The sequence below is a fragment of the Rousettus aegyptiacus genome, unplaced genomic scaffold (assembly GCF_014176215.1).
Source record: "Rousettus aegyptiacus isolate mRouAeg1 unplaced genomic scaffold, mRouAeg1.p scaffold_m13_p_3, whole genome shotgun sequence".
In the NCBI taxonomy this organism is placed as follows: domain Eukaryota; kingdom Metazoa; phylum Chordata; class Mammalia; order Chiroptera; family Pteropodidae; genus Rousettus; species Rousettus aegyptiacus.
Genome location: NW_023416306.1, coordinates 164,831,883 through 164,844,490, shown reverse-complemented (window position 1 = coordinate 164,844,490; position 12,608 = coordinate 164,831,883). Strand labels below are relative to the sequence as shown.

Below are 12,608 nucleotides of genomic sequence, written 5' to 3'. Positions count from 1 at the left end.
CATCGTTCTCAGTGTTATCCTCCCTTCGGTTATATTTGCAACGTGATTGGAGAGTCTTGAATGCTGCCAAAGCTATCAAGGCCCAAAAGAATTTGGAACCAAGACGAGTCTCCCCAAATCACTCCATGATGTGCAATGACGCACTTTTGCTTATTCTTATAATGACATCTGCTGCCTGTGGCGGGCGGGCAGGAATGAGGATTTGATTAAATTGACTGATGACTGGTTAGTTGTTGAATGCTGATACCGCATTATCAAAAACAAAATCAATCTCTTTCCGCTTTCCTTTTTCTATCCTGGCCCTGCCCCAAGGCCAGCCCCATTTGGGTCTATGCAACTGCCATACTGAGTGGCCATGACAGCAGTGTAGACACCTAAGACCCTGCGAGAAAATCCATCCCACTAGATAGAGGAATTAGAGGAAACCTCCAGTATTTTTCTCTCTCTTTTCTTACGCTTTTGTCTCAAAGGCAGTCCCAGTTTCAGGCACAGTACAATAATATGGGGAGCTAAAATTCTCATAGAAGCTCAGCTTTCTTCCCAGAAGACTAGAAAGAGGGTCTCTGGGAGCAGAGTGTGGGGAATGTCACTCAGAGAAGAGAGCTGGGGAAGGAGATGGCTAAGCACGAGTCCCAGCACACCTTAGGAAGCAGTGTGTTTAGAACATACTCTTTCAGGATTCCGGGGTTTAACCTTGTTTTTAGACCTGACATGGAGTAGTTAGATAGTCAAAGAAGATTGGAAGGGAAACGTTTGAAGGAAACTGCAAGAACGTCAGAGGTAGTTTAGCTGGAGAATATAGAATTCAGAGGCGACAGAGGTTTATACTGTTGACACATAATGGATGGCTTAATTGAGCAAGTGGATTTTTTATATTGTCTGGCGAGGTGGCTCAAATTTCATTCAGGTAGAAATGTATAAGGAAGGCATTCTGGGTGGAGAGAACAGCAGAGGCAAGACACAGATACGGTAAAGCACGATAAAGCTTCTCTCAAATGGCTTATATCCGTTTGGCCAGAATGTAAGGCTATACCTACGAAAGTAGATAGGTTAGGGTTGTGGAAGACCTTGAATGTCAGAATGAGAATTTTAGAACATCCCTGTGGGCAGTGAAAAGCTATTAAACATTTTTTAAAAAAAAAAAAAACGATGTTGAGAGATGGGCACATGACCTACAACGGCCCAATCAGAGTGAGTCACAGGAATTTTCCTCACGATGCTGGAACATGGCCTCGCTCTTTCCTGATGGCTTTGAACAAGGAAGCTTGTAGCCCCAGGAGCTGCTGTCAGTCATGAGGGCTGTAGGAGCGGTGAGGGGAGGTATCCAAGACTGAGGAAGCAGAACCAAGGCGGGGGGGGGGGGGGGGTTGGAAATTATGATTACAATGGATAGTACCCTCTGGCTCCCTTGGACTTTAATATAGAAAAGAAAATGCACTTTAACACTTACATGTAGCACACAATTGTCTCTCTCATTGGCCACAGACTGGATTGTGCTTAGCAAAACTAATTATCCAACCTCCTCTGATGGTCCAGCTTAAAAGAAAGATTTTTGTTATATTGCAGTGGCGTACGGAAGACCACAAGTAGTATATCACATGCAATGGCTAACATTTTTCTATCGAATCCCAATAATTCCAGTACCATCGGGCACATAATCTGAGCCCTACTGTAAAATAGGAGATGGTTAAACCAGCTAATCCATTCCCATGAGGATAATTATTTCTCAGGTTGGAAAGAATGGTTTCTCCCTGCTTTCCAAACCACTTGGCCAGATCTACCTTTTAAATTTATAACGCCCTACTTCTGGTACCAGTTGTGTACGGTAGAGATTCTTTTAGTTGCAAATGAAGCAAACTTGTTTTGTTAAGTGTTTTATAACAGGCTGATGATAACAGATTTTATAACAGATTTAAAAGATTAATCTGGCAATGTCGTTATGTCAATATGGATTGACAGCTTGTAGAGGAAGCTATTATCGTAGCTTATTTATACAAAGCGAGGTACGATCGCACATAATAACAGGATTGAGAGTAGAATAGAAAGAATGGATCCAAAAGGAAATGTGAAAGAATTGATAGCATTTAGAGACTGTTTCTAAGGAAATAGATACCTCCCTGGGTCACTGGGGGCACCTTTAACGGAGCTATTTACCTATTATAGCTTATTAATCCTTTTTATTGCCCTTTGCATTTTTCCCACCTCCCCTAACTGTCCTATTTCCACTCATCTTAACTTTCTTCTCCTTCAAAAGACAATCTTGCTTCCGATTTCACAGAGAAAATGTAAGCCATGGGCTTTAACTGCCCTATTCTCCATACGCCTCCACTTCTACACAGAACATAAACGGCACCCAACCTTACCTGAAGTCTCAGAGAAAAAGGCACCTCTGTGCCTCTCTGACAACCATCCTACTTCTCCTCTAGGAACCCGTTTTCACCAATTATTCAGGCGGAAATTTCACAGAAATTTCCTGATGCCAGCAATTACATAGAGGATTTTCTAAAGAGATGATGGCTTCAAATCAAGCGCATGCTTATTCCCTCTTCCTGGAATACCCCTCCTTCTCTCCCTTGTCTGTGAACCCACTTATTTTCCAAGAGCCAGCTCAGGAAATGCCTTCCACGACTAGCTGAGGCAGTTAGGCGTTCCCTAACCGTGTTCCCACGGCACCTGGCCCATTCCCCCGTAGCTGAAAGCACAGTATCTCCCTGCCATCTGACTGTTCTATCTGTTGACCTCTGCCGTTAAAGGCACAGGATAAAGCCATAGGATAATGAATAGAATTTCTTTCCCCTATCTCTCGTGTCCATATTACTACGTATCAAGTGGTCAGGAGACTGTTTCCAAGCTCTGTGGATGCTGAATATCGGTGTAAGACAGGGCAGAATTTCGCTAAATGGTTTAAGTGTCTGCACTGTGCAGAGTCATATAAAGTTCGTTTTAAATGACTAGATCCGGAAAGCTTAAAGCCTGTGCTTTTTCTGTTGCAGATTTACGTTGATGAAGTACCGTTGCCGTTCCCAGGACACACACTTATTGCCATTGCAACCGCTGTGGTGCTAGGGGGATTGATTTTCATGGTATTTATATTTCAAATACGTGGCATCCACCCGTGGGATAAGTGCCAAAAATTGATTAGAAGAAACAGAGTGAACTTACAATTATCATAATTTTCTCTTTATTTCCTAGTCTTAGTAGACAATTCCTAGAACAATGCGTTTAAGTGCTAGTATAAAAACTAGATAAGGTGCTATAGAAATACCCTTATAACTCGAATAATTGCTATATGTTAATATGTTTCCCATTCCCTTCTCTTACTTTAAATACGCAGAAAATTTCTTTCATCAACACTTATATAGAGGATTTTCCTTAAAGGTTTTTGAAAAATATAAACTGATGACCATCTCCGTGTGAATTGGGTGTTCTCTGTTGTTTGGCTTTTATTGACTGGAGCCCGTTCTGTGGAATCAGAGCACCTGGCTCCTGAGACTGAGTGGAACACGGTCCCGCCAGGTGTGACAGGTGGTGAAGGAGGCTGGTCTGCAGGTGTGCTTTCAGAGCCTCCTCGGAATTAAAGTCAAAGTCATTTGGGTTTCTCAGAGCAACTTCAAAACTGCATCGGGGCTTCGGAAGAGAGGGAAATGTGCCCCGCCCCATCATGGGGGTGTTGGAAGAACATGATGTCCGGGTGAGATACTGGCCTACGAACCATCCCAGAGCGTGTACGGCTCTAAAAGCTGAGCCTCTGTGTGCTCTCTCCGACCACATGGTCCCACGTGATCAGAAGGTGGCCAGTCCTTCAGAGATGAGCGAGTCCCTCTCCCGGGAGAGCTCGGGAGGGACAGCGCAGTGCTTTGACGACACAAGGACAGGTTAGGCACCTGGTCCGGAAGAACCCAGTTCTGGGAGCCGTACACTGTGGCCGTGTATCACGAAAGTTCTTTTGAGAAGGCTGGCAGCAAGGTAGATACAGGAATCAGACTCAGGAGCCAGATGTCTTGCATTCACATCTTCCCAGACGTGTGACCAGGGCGAGTTACTTACCTTCTTTGTGCCTGAGATTTTTCACCTGCGAAATGGGAACAACATTAATACCTACCTCATAGGGTTATTGTGAGGGTGAAATGAATTAATAGATGTAAAAAAAAAAAAGTGCTCAACTTGTGAATACTATAAATATCAGCCATTGTTGTTAGGCTGCAAGTAATCGAAAGTGATTCTCTCTAATTACAATTAAAAAAAAGGGGGGGGATTTATTGAAAGGATAGTACAGAAAGTCATATAATCAAAGCAAAATCTGGGCAATCAGTTCTTGTCATGGGCAGGGGACCCAGGGGATCAGAGTTTGTCAAGTTTTCAGAGCACATCTCGGGCCAGGGGTCTAGAGATAAAACATGGCTCAGTGGTTAAAAATGTAAGTCCAGGGTCTAACAGCCTGGGTTTTTTCTTTTAATCAATGTTTTAAAATGTTAGAATAGTTTTAGATTGATAGAAAAGTTTTGAAGATAGTTCAGAGGGTTCCTAGATAACCGACAGTCAGTTCCCCCTGATAGGAACATCTTACAGCCTGATTTTTCTCTAGCACCATTCGGCCTCGGGAAAAGTTATTTAACCAGTCTGAGAATCCATCCCGTGGCTTATAACACGTCGCCCTTTGGCTTTCAGCATTTCTGCATGTAGGCTCATGCCATGCACTCACATCTGGCATCCTGTCCATTCAGAGATGCCCCTGCTAAGACCATCCAGCTGTTCTACGTGCGGCCACAAATTCATTCACCCGCTCCCCTCGAAAACGACGATCCGAAGTCAGACACACAGGGCTCGGAGGTCATATCATAGAGCCACTCTTCTCGGAGTCTAAATTCTCTAGGTGCCATTAATTCTCTTCCTGCCTTCTCAAAAGGGGGAAAATGATGATAATTATTATCCTTTACCAGAAAAAAAAGAAATGCAACTAGAATTCATGACCTTTGTTTCTACAACTGATACCAAGGGAGACGTTAGAGCCGTCACTCTGCTACATGTCCGTGTGCTGCCTTCGAACAGCACCTCCCACTCCGCGCTAGGTCAGATACTGAGCCCAGAAAGATGAACCATCTTCGTTCCTGAAGGGTCCGAGCCTTTGGTAACCACTGTCCATTACTGTGTAAGTTACTGTCCATCGATCTTTATCTTTGGGTTTGGTAGTAGAAGTTTGTGGCCCAGGATCCACCCAAAATATCTTTGATTCTCATTGTGCTATAACACGTTTATTTTTCCCCAATAGAATCGATTATCCTCTCTTTCGGCTGTTTTTCTAATATACCAGAAAACAAAAATGGCCACCAGGCCGTCTCAGTCTCAATTCAGTGGCATCGGCATTGCGTTCACGGGTAGAAGCATTTCTACACCGATGAGATAGGCCACTTGATCACAGGAGCCCAAAGCCAAGAGCACAAGAAGCAAAACTTTTGGTTGTGGTCTGTTAAGTGAAATCTGAAAAAGAACCGTTAACTCTCTACCCCTTGTTTCCCGCATTAATGTATTCTCACTATAGGAAACTTCCCTCCACGTCGGGGATTACCAGTGTCCGATGGGCCACCGTGCATAAGCTTCCCATAGGTCTTCTCCTCACATCTCCAGGTAGCAGGACCACCTGTCTCTGGGTGATGGACCACCTTAAAGCAGTGGCTCTCCAAAACATCAACCCCTGGCCTCAGTTGCTTTTTTGCGAAGTGATTGAGAATTGGGTCAGAAGCAAATTGTGAGGAATTAAAACATTCAGAGCACTAAAAAAGATTCTGGCATCTCCCCGTGTGTAGTTAAAATTAAACAGTTGATATGGTCTCCACCTGCTTCCACCACGGCATTCTGTGGCGAGGGCCCAAACGGACAGAAGGTGATGGTGCAGCCCGTCAACCTCACCTCCAGATACTGGCAGAGTAGATCTCAGATTCAGCTGTGGCTTTAAGAGCCAGGGAATATGCAGATAGAAGGCTGGCTGTATCATTGGTATCGATGAGAATACGAACCGTGTATGAGGTGATGCGGAAGAGATGCATTCTAAACAAAGTCAGGGAAAGAACCGGGTCCTGTCATTAAAAGGAGTCAATCTTACTCTGCTCCAAAGCGTTGCCAACTAAAAACAGTTAATGAAGTGAGAAGTTGTTGAGAAGGCAAGATGGTTTGTGTTTTCTTGGCGTCCTTTGTTGGGGGTATAGTCCTAAAACATGTCTTCATGTTGTTTTGATTACCCTTATGTTATTACTAGAGGACAATAAATGCTGCAGGATTTTTTTTTTTATTTATTTAAAAAAATTGAAATAGCACAAAACTGAAATGTATGTGGAAATGAGAATAGCTTCTTTATAGACCTTCGGATTGGAAAATTCTGAATAAAATTCATCAGGGTTTTACTATTCTCATTTTTCCTTTTTTGGTTACTCCGTTCCTTGTGTTGGTATATGGAGTCACAGAGATGGAAGGATTACCATGATGCGTTCCGAGCAAATGGGCAGGCCTGCTTACTGTCTGATGAAGATACATCTCTCTCTGGAGCAAAAGGCAGCATGCTAACTGCCCATTTTAAAAGACTGGAGTTCCGTAAGCTGAGAGTTCCTTTCAGGTCATGCAGCTCACCATAGGTGCACGTGTCACCTGGCCCTCTTTGTATTAACTTCGTATTTACCTGGGGCTCAGGGGCAGAAGAGGGTGCCAGAATGCTGGCACTGGCCACTGCTTTTGCTGAAAGTAATACACTGTCCTCTGTTTTGTCCCCAAGAGTCTCTCTGTTTTCAACCAGCATCCATGGAACTACCTTGTTAGTTTACAAGTAGGATAACATCTCGGACCCTTCACAGTTTTGTTTCGTTTTGTTTACAAAACGAGAAATTTGTTGACAAGTCTGTTTCTTCATGAGAAAAGAGAAACCACATTTGTCCTGCAACCTGAACTGGCCTAGATCCCACCCAAAGCATCTGCTTTCACCCAAAATGCATGGGAGCAGAGTATTCTAAATGGTATGAAGTTATGTGCTGCCCTGCATTCCCTAAATGACCTACCAGGTGTTGTTTGTCTTCCTCCATGGTAGAGAATACAAGGTGCTCTAGCCTGTCCTTTGCTTTGGAATGGGAGATCCCCACAGGCGCCAGGCTACGTAATTAACTCGAACTTTGCTACGGTGTCTTCTTGCTGAGTTTGGTCTACTCCATCACATGTGCACCTTACCAAGATATCTCAGAGAGTCGCTGCTTCATGTTCTTCACACCCCTGCAGCATGACGTTCTATAGCCTAATCAGGTAGTCACCCCACTCCCCACTAGACTGGGGCCAGAGTCAGAAGTGGCAGAATAGTAAAAGCACACTATGTCCTGCCAGGGGAAGGCCCGCGCTTGAAATAGAGCAATGTGACAAGGGCCTTCCTTGGTCGTCTCTGTAGCATGATGATTGTGCCCACTCTGCTGTCATTATGGTGACCACATTGGACGTGGCCATCCTAGGGACCCCGCACTTCCAGGAATCCGATTCCAACCACAGCGCCACCCACCCTCGTCCAGCCCCACCGCCCAATGTGGCAGTTAAGAGCGTGGGCTCCAGAGTGGGAACATCTGGGTTCCAGTGCTGTCCTTGCCACTTCCTAGCTGTGTCATTCTGGGAAAGTTAGTTAACTTCTCTGTGTCTCCATTTCTTTGTCCATATGATGATGATTCTGTTACTTGCCTCATCGAATTGCTTGGAAATTGAAGCGCTTAGAACAGAGCCTGGCACCCAGCAAGTGCTCTAGATGTGTCAGCTACATACAGAGGAGGTCGAGGAGCACGCTGGGCGAGAAGGGGGAGAGAGGCTGCTAAGTGTTACTAGTCTGAATTCTCCTCTCCCCACTGGGTCAGGTGCTCTCTGGCCTTTCACTGTCACCTAGCATGGTGCAGATACTGGGCTGAATAGGCACTATTCAACCCAATCCTTTACAGTATCAGTATGACATGATTGAAGAATTGAGAAAATGTTATGTTCTTCCATCTTTGGTTAAATATCTCAAAATTTCTGGCCCATAACAATTTCCTCAGAGATTGACAATAAAATGAATACATTTCTAAAATTTGCAATTCTACGGTATAACTATTTTCTGTTCTGATTATACTTCACACCTTCCTGTTTATTTTGAGTCACCATTTGACAGAGATTGGGGCATAAGAGGGATTTTAGGATTTAGCTTGCAAGGGAGGCACATCAGGAAATGACAAACATTTCACTGAAGGAAGAATTTAGAGGATACCTTGATTGGAAGAGCATTGAGTCCATTTTTACAGCGGCAGCGACCCTCAAATCTCAGCTCTCAGTGTCTTTTGACAATAAATCTGTGTTTCTGGCTCGCTGCTCTGTGGACTGGCTATGATGGTTCTGCCCTAGGCAGGTCGGCCCATGTGTCTGTCCTTCGGAACACAGGCTAAAGAGCAGGAGTCACCCCACCCGCCCTTCTCCTGGCACAGGACCAGACACGAGAGACCCCGCCAAACCATCTGAACCATTTAACGCGAGGGATGCAGCTCTTATTTCATCGGCCAGATCAAATCACATGACCAAGGCCAACCCCAGTGGGACAGGGATGTACACCATTCTCATCTAAATATCAAATTGTAGGATCCCACTCTTACCTGGTTGCTTCGTTATCTATCGCTGTGTAACCAGCTCCACAATTTAGTGACTTAAAACAACCCCCATTTTATTTGCTCAGGATGGTGTAGTCTCAGTGGAGCTCAGCTGGGCAGCTCTGCTGGTCTTGCCAATGGTCATTCGTGCCCAGCCTTCTGCCAGCAGGTTGGCTGGGGCTGGGCTCAGCTGGGCACCCGGTGTCAGCTTTCTCTCTCCACATGGTCTCAGGGTCTTTCCTTTTCAAGAGATCTCTCCACATGGCCTCTCTGTGTGGCTTCTCCATCAGGGTATCTGGATCTCTTACATGGCAGCTTAAGGCTCCTAAAATGCAAAAGGAGAAGCTGCCATGCTTGGGCCTAGTACTGTGGAATATCATCCACATTCCGTTGGCTAAAGTAAGTCACCAGCCCAGTCCAGACTGACGTGAAGAGGTGTGCACACAGTCATGAATATTAACAGGTGAGGTGCATTAAAGGCCATCAATGCAACAGACTCCCAGAGACAGCCCTCCTCGGCGAGTCCAGGCTCCTTTGCATGCTGGGGGTGGGTCACCCAAGATGACTTCCTCCCTCCCACGTCCAGCTCCTCAGCTGGGCTGGCTGGAACAGCCAGGGGCTGGCCGGGCATCTGTCTCTCCACATGGCCTCTCCTTGGAACCTAGACTCAGGCTTACTCACAGTCTTGTGGTGTCATGGTAGCTGGACTTCTTACATGGTGCTTGGTTTACCTCAGAACACAAAAACAAGGCTGCCAGATTTTCTTTAATATTTGGACTTTGAAGTCTCAAAATGTCACTTCTGTTTCATTCTATTGGTCAAGGTGGTCAAGCCCAGATTCAAAGGGAAGAGAAATAGATTTTACCTCCTTTGAGTAGCAAGGTGACATTGCAAAAGAGCCTGTGGGTCAGGAGGAACTGGTGCAGTCATCTTTGAAAATAAAACCTACCACTTTAATGTTCATCAAAGAACTCTGCCTGTCCAGTGACCTCAACTGACCGTCTCCTTCAGAAATCCACAAAAGCAGTCCTGAACCAGCTTTTGATCATCTCAGCTTTCGGCCACAGGCAATGAAAGCTTCATTCGGAAGTGTCACCTGATAGTTCTGACCAAGACTGTTTTGTCTAGACCAATAATTTTGGAATTGGAGTCAGCACCATCAGAAGCAGCCAGCCAAGCCCAAAGTACCAGCATTCCTCTTCTGTGGGCAATCAACATCCACACCCTCCCCCGGCCCTCCCTCACCTCATGTCACACCTGGTTGGCCTGTGACCCGGCACTAACCCGGGCAGCTCCAGGCTACGGCAGCATGCGTTCCTGGCCAGAATTTGTCACACACTGCCGTTGTGTGGCTAGGCTTCCGACCACTGCCACCACTTCCATCTCCGGGTCTCTGATTCAACAAGAAGCTGGCCGAAGGAATCTAAATCAGAGAGTTATCCCTCGATCAACCAGCTATGGCCAGGGGACAGGGTCACATGACTCAGACCTAGACCTCCTGGTCATTGGGACCATTCCCAGAGGAGGTAAAAAATGACTTGGCAATGCCTCCAGTTGGTGAGGAACATGAAAACTTGTACTGAGTGAGATGCTCCGGATGCAAGTATAAACCATGATTCCCTTTCTTCAGGAGCTCGTAACCTAGTGGGAGGCTGAGAAGCAGACAAAAATAATTTCATATAAGACAGTTATGTTAAGAATAGTAACAAAGTAGGAAGGAGGTATTATTGGGGCATAGAAGAGGAAAGAGTTTAGTGACTTTTGAGTTGGATCTCGAAGAATGATAAAGGTTTTGAGAGGCCAGAAAGAAAGCAGAATCCAGGCAGAAGAAACGTCAGTAACAAAGAAGTAGAAGGAAAAAATTCAGGGCTATGAAGAAACGTTGAGTAACCTCGTAAGGTACAGCAGAGTATGGTAGGATGTGTGTGAAACATTTCAGGTTGTGTATCTATTAAATGCGAATCCGTTAAAGGCTCTATTTATTTTCAGTTTGCATACCTGAAAGAAACCAACACCGAAGGTACTAGGTTTGCTAACAATGGAAATAATTTAATTTTCTAAAACTCACCCTTTTTTCTGCTCCTGCTCCTGTTAGAACTGTAAACAGTCTTCCCATTTCCCATTATAAATTAGCTGAATGGCTATTGAAAGAGTGATTCTGGAAGTGAGGATATAAATAATTATAGGCTGGGACTTTGATATACAATGATCTGGTACGTTTTTCCATGTGGATAAAAATATTATACTGTGATATCTGTTAGATTGACCCTGGATCTTCAAACGTTCATTTGAGATCAAAGACCTTGACTTAGTAAACATTTTTAGTAAACATTTTTAGTAAACATTTAGTAAAAATGTACAACATTTTTACACATTTACACCTCCTAATAAAGCAGCTGCTGTCCTGCTCATAGAGACATGTTCAAATTTACCCTCAAACGCAAATCAGTTTTAACAAGTACTTAGGCACTTGCATGTCCAGCACTGTTTCAGGATCTGTACAAAAAAAGAAGTCAGACAATAGTCATTGCCTGCAAGGAGTTCCTTAGTTAACTTTAACGAATAAATTTCGGTTCATTCCGTACTCATAACTGTTCTCATGCATTTTTTTTTATTATTACCCATGTCATTCTAGGTAAAAGATATTAGCATCATAGTAACACCTTTACAACCATGGGAAACACAGACAATAGCTAGTCCTTAGAGACATTTAAAGTTTTCGCATAAAGGTAAAACTTTATTTAGGGTAATAACGGCAGTGACATTGAAGCCCTTCATTCCGTTGGCGGCTGACCTTATTCCGTTTGTGGAAGCCAGTGCTCTCCTTTGTGGGATGACAGACGTTTTCCCCTCTTTAGTCAAGACCTAGCGAATACACTCGTGTATTCAGGAGGATCGGCATAGCAGCTTGTGGGCCTGGGCAACTCCTGTGCTGTATCACAGGAGTCTGTACATCAGTGTCTGTGATGAGAGAGGCCTCTTCTCTGACCCTGGAAAGGTTACTAGTTAATTATGCTGACTGTAGGTTCTTCAGCATGTTGGAGCAAAGCTTTCTTTTTCTGATGGAAAAGTTCTTTTCTGGCAGAAGAACATTACAACGACAGTCTTTCTGCCTTCTAGACTTGCGATTTGACCTTCCTTGAACCATTCTTGCATTCCTAGAATAAACTCTACTTGAACGTGGTGTTTTATTTTTCTAATACACTCTGGAGTCTGACTAGCTAATATTTTATTCTGGACTTTTACGACTGTGGATGTAAGTGAAATGAGCCCATAATTTTCTTTTCTGGTACTGTCTGTATCTGGTTTTGGCATAAAAGTGGTTCGACCATAAAATGAGTTTGGCAGCTTTCCTCTTGTCTTTTATGGAAGTGTTCGCTTAAGGTATGGGGTGTCTGTTCCATATAGATTCTGTAAACTACTAGTGGAACTATCAATGGTAGGCATCCTAGGCTTCACTCATCTTTCTATAACCTCCTGGATTTATTTATTTTTAATTTTACTGAGTATTATATTTTTCATCCCCATTTTCCATTTCGCTGCCTGTAAAAACCTTTATTCTCTTAGTCTTCCAGCTTCTGACCTTCTTCTGAGCTTCCAATTTGACCACTTATTTCCATATATTAAATTTCTTGATTCGATAGTATTCACTTACTTGATAAATATTTATTAAGTATCAGGCACTATTCTGGCCACCTACTAATCTGTATAAACCTTTAAAGGCATAAGGAGTAGTTTTTTTTTCCTTCTCCAATAAATCTTTTCCCATCAGTGACGGAAGTGACATTTTGTCTCTTAGTTGAGCCCCTGTCTTATATTAGAACAGATACGTTTATTTGTGGTACTTTTGTCTTTTATTTTTATTCTATACTAAAGATACTTCTCTTTTTTTTCTAATACAGTAATATATATTTCAGCTTCGAGGTGCTCTTTTTCTTTCACTTTAGAGTTTAGAAATAGTGTGTACATCACGAAGCA

At 43.8% G+C, this 12,608-nt stretch overlaps 1 protein-coding gene and 1 pseudogene across 1 annotated transcript in view; both read left to right on the top strand.

The window, feature by feature from the left end:
• The window catches only part of CATSPERB (cation channel sperm associated auxiliary subunit beta), a 68,255-nt gene extending 65,082 nt beyond the window's left edge, over positions 1–3,173 (top strand). The window contains 1 exon segment of the mRNA XM_016145433.2: positions 2,994–3,173. Within this exon segment, the coding sequence (XP_016000919.2) occupies positions 2,994–3,173 (180 nt within the window).
• A 488-nt stretch (positions 3,174–3,661) lies between these two features.
• LOC118615107 lies at positions 3,662–6,125 on the top strand (annotated as a pseudogene).
• The last annotated feature ends 6,483 nt before the right edge of the window (positions 6,126–12,608 follow it).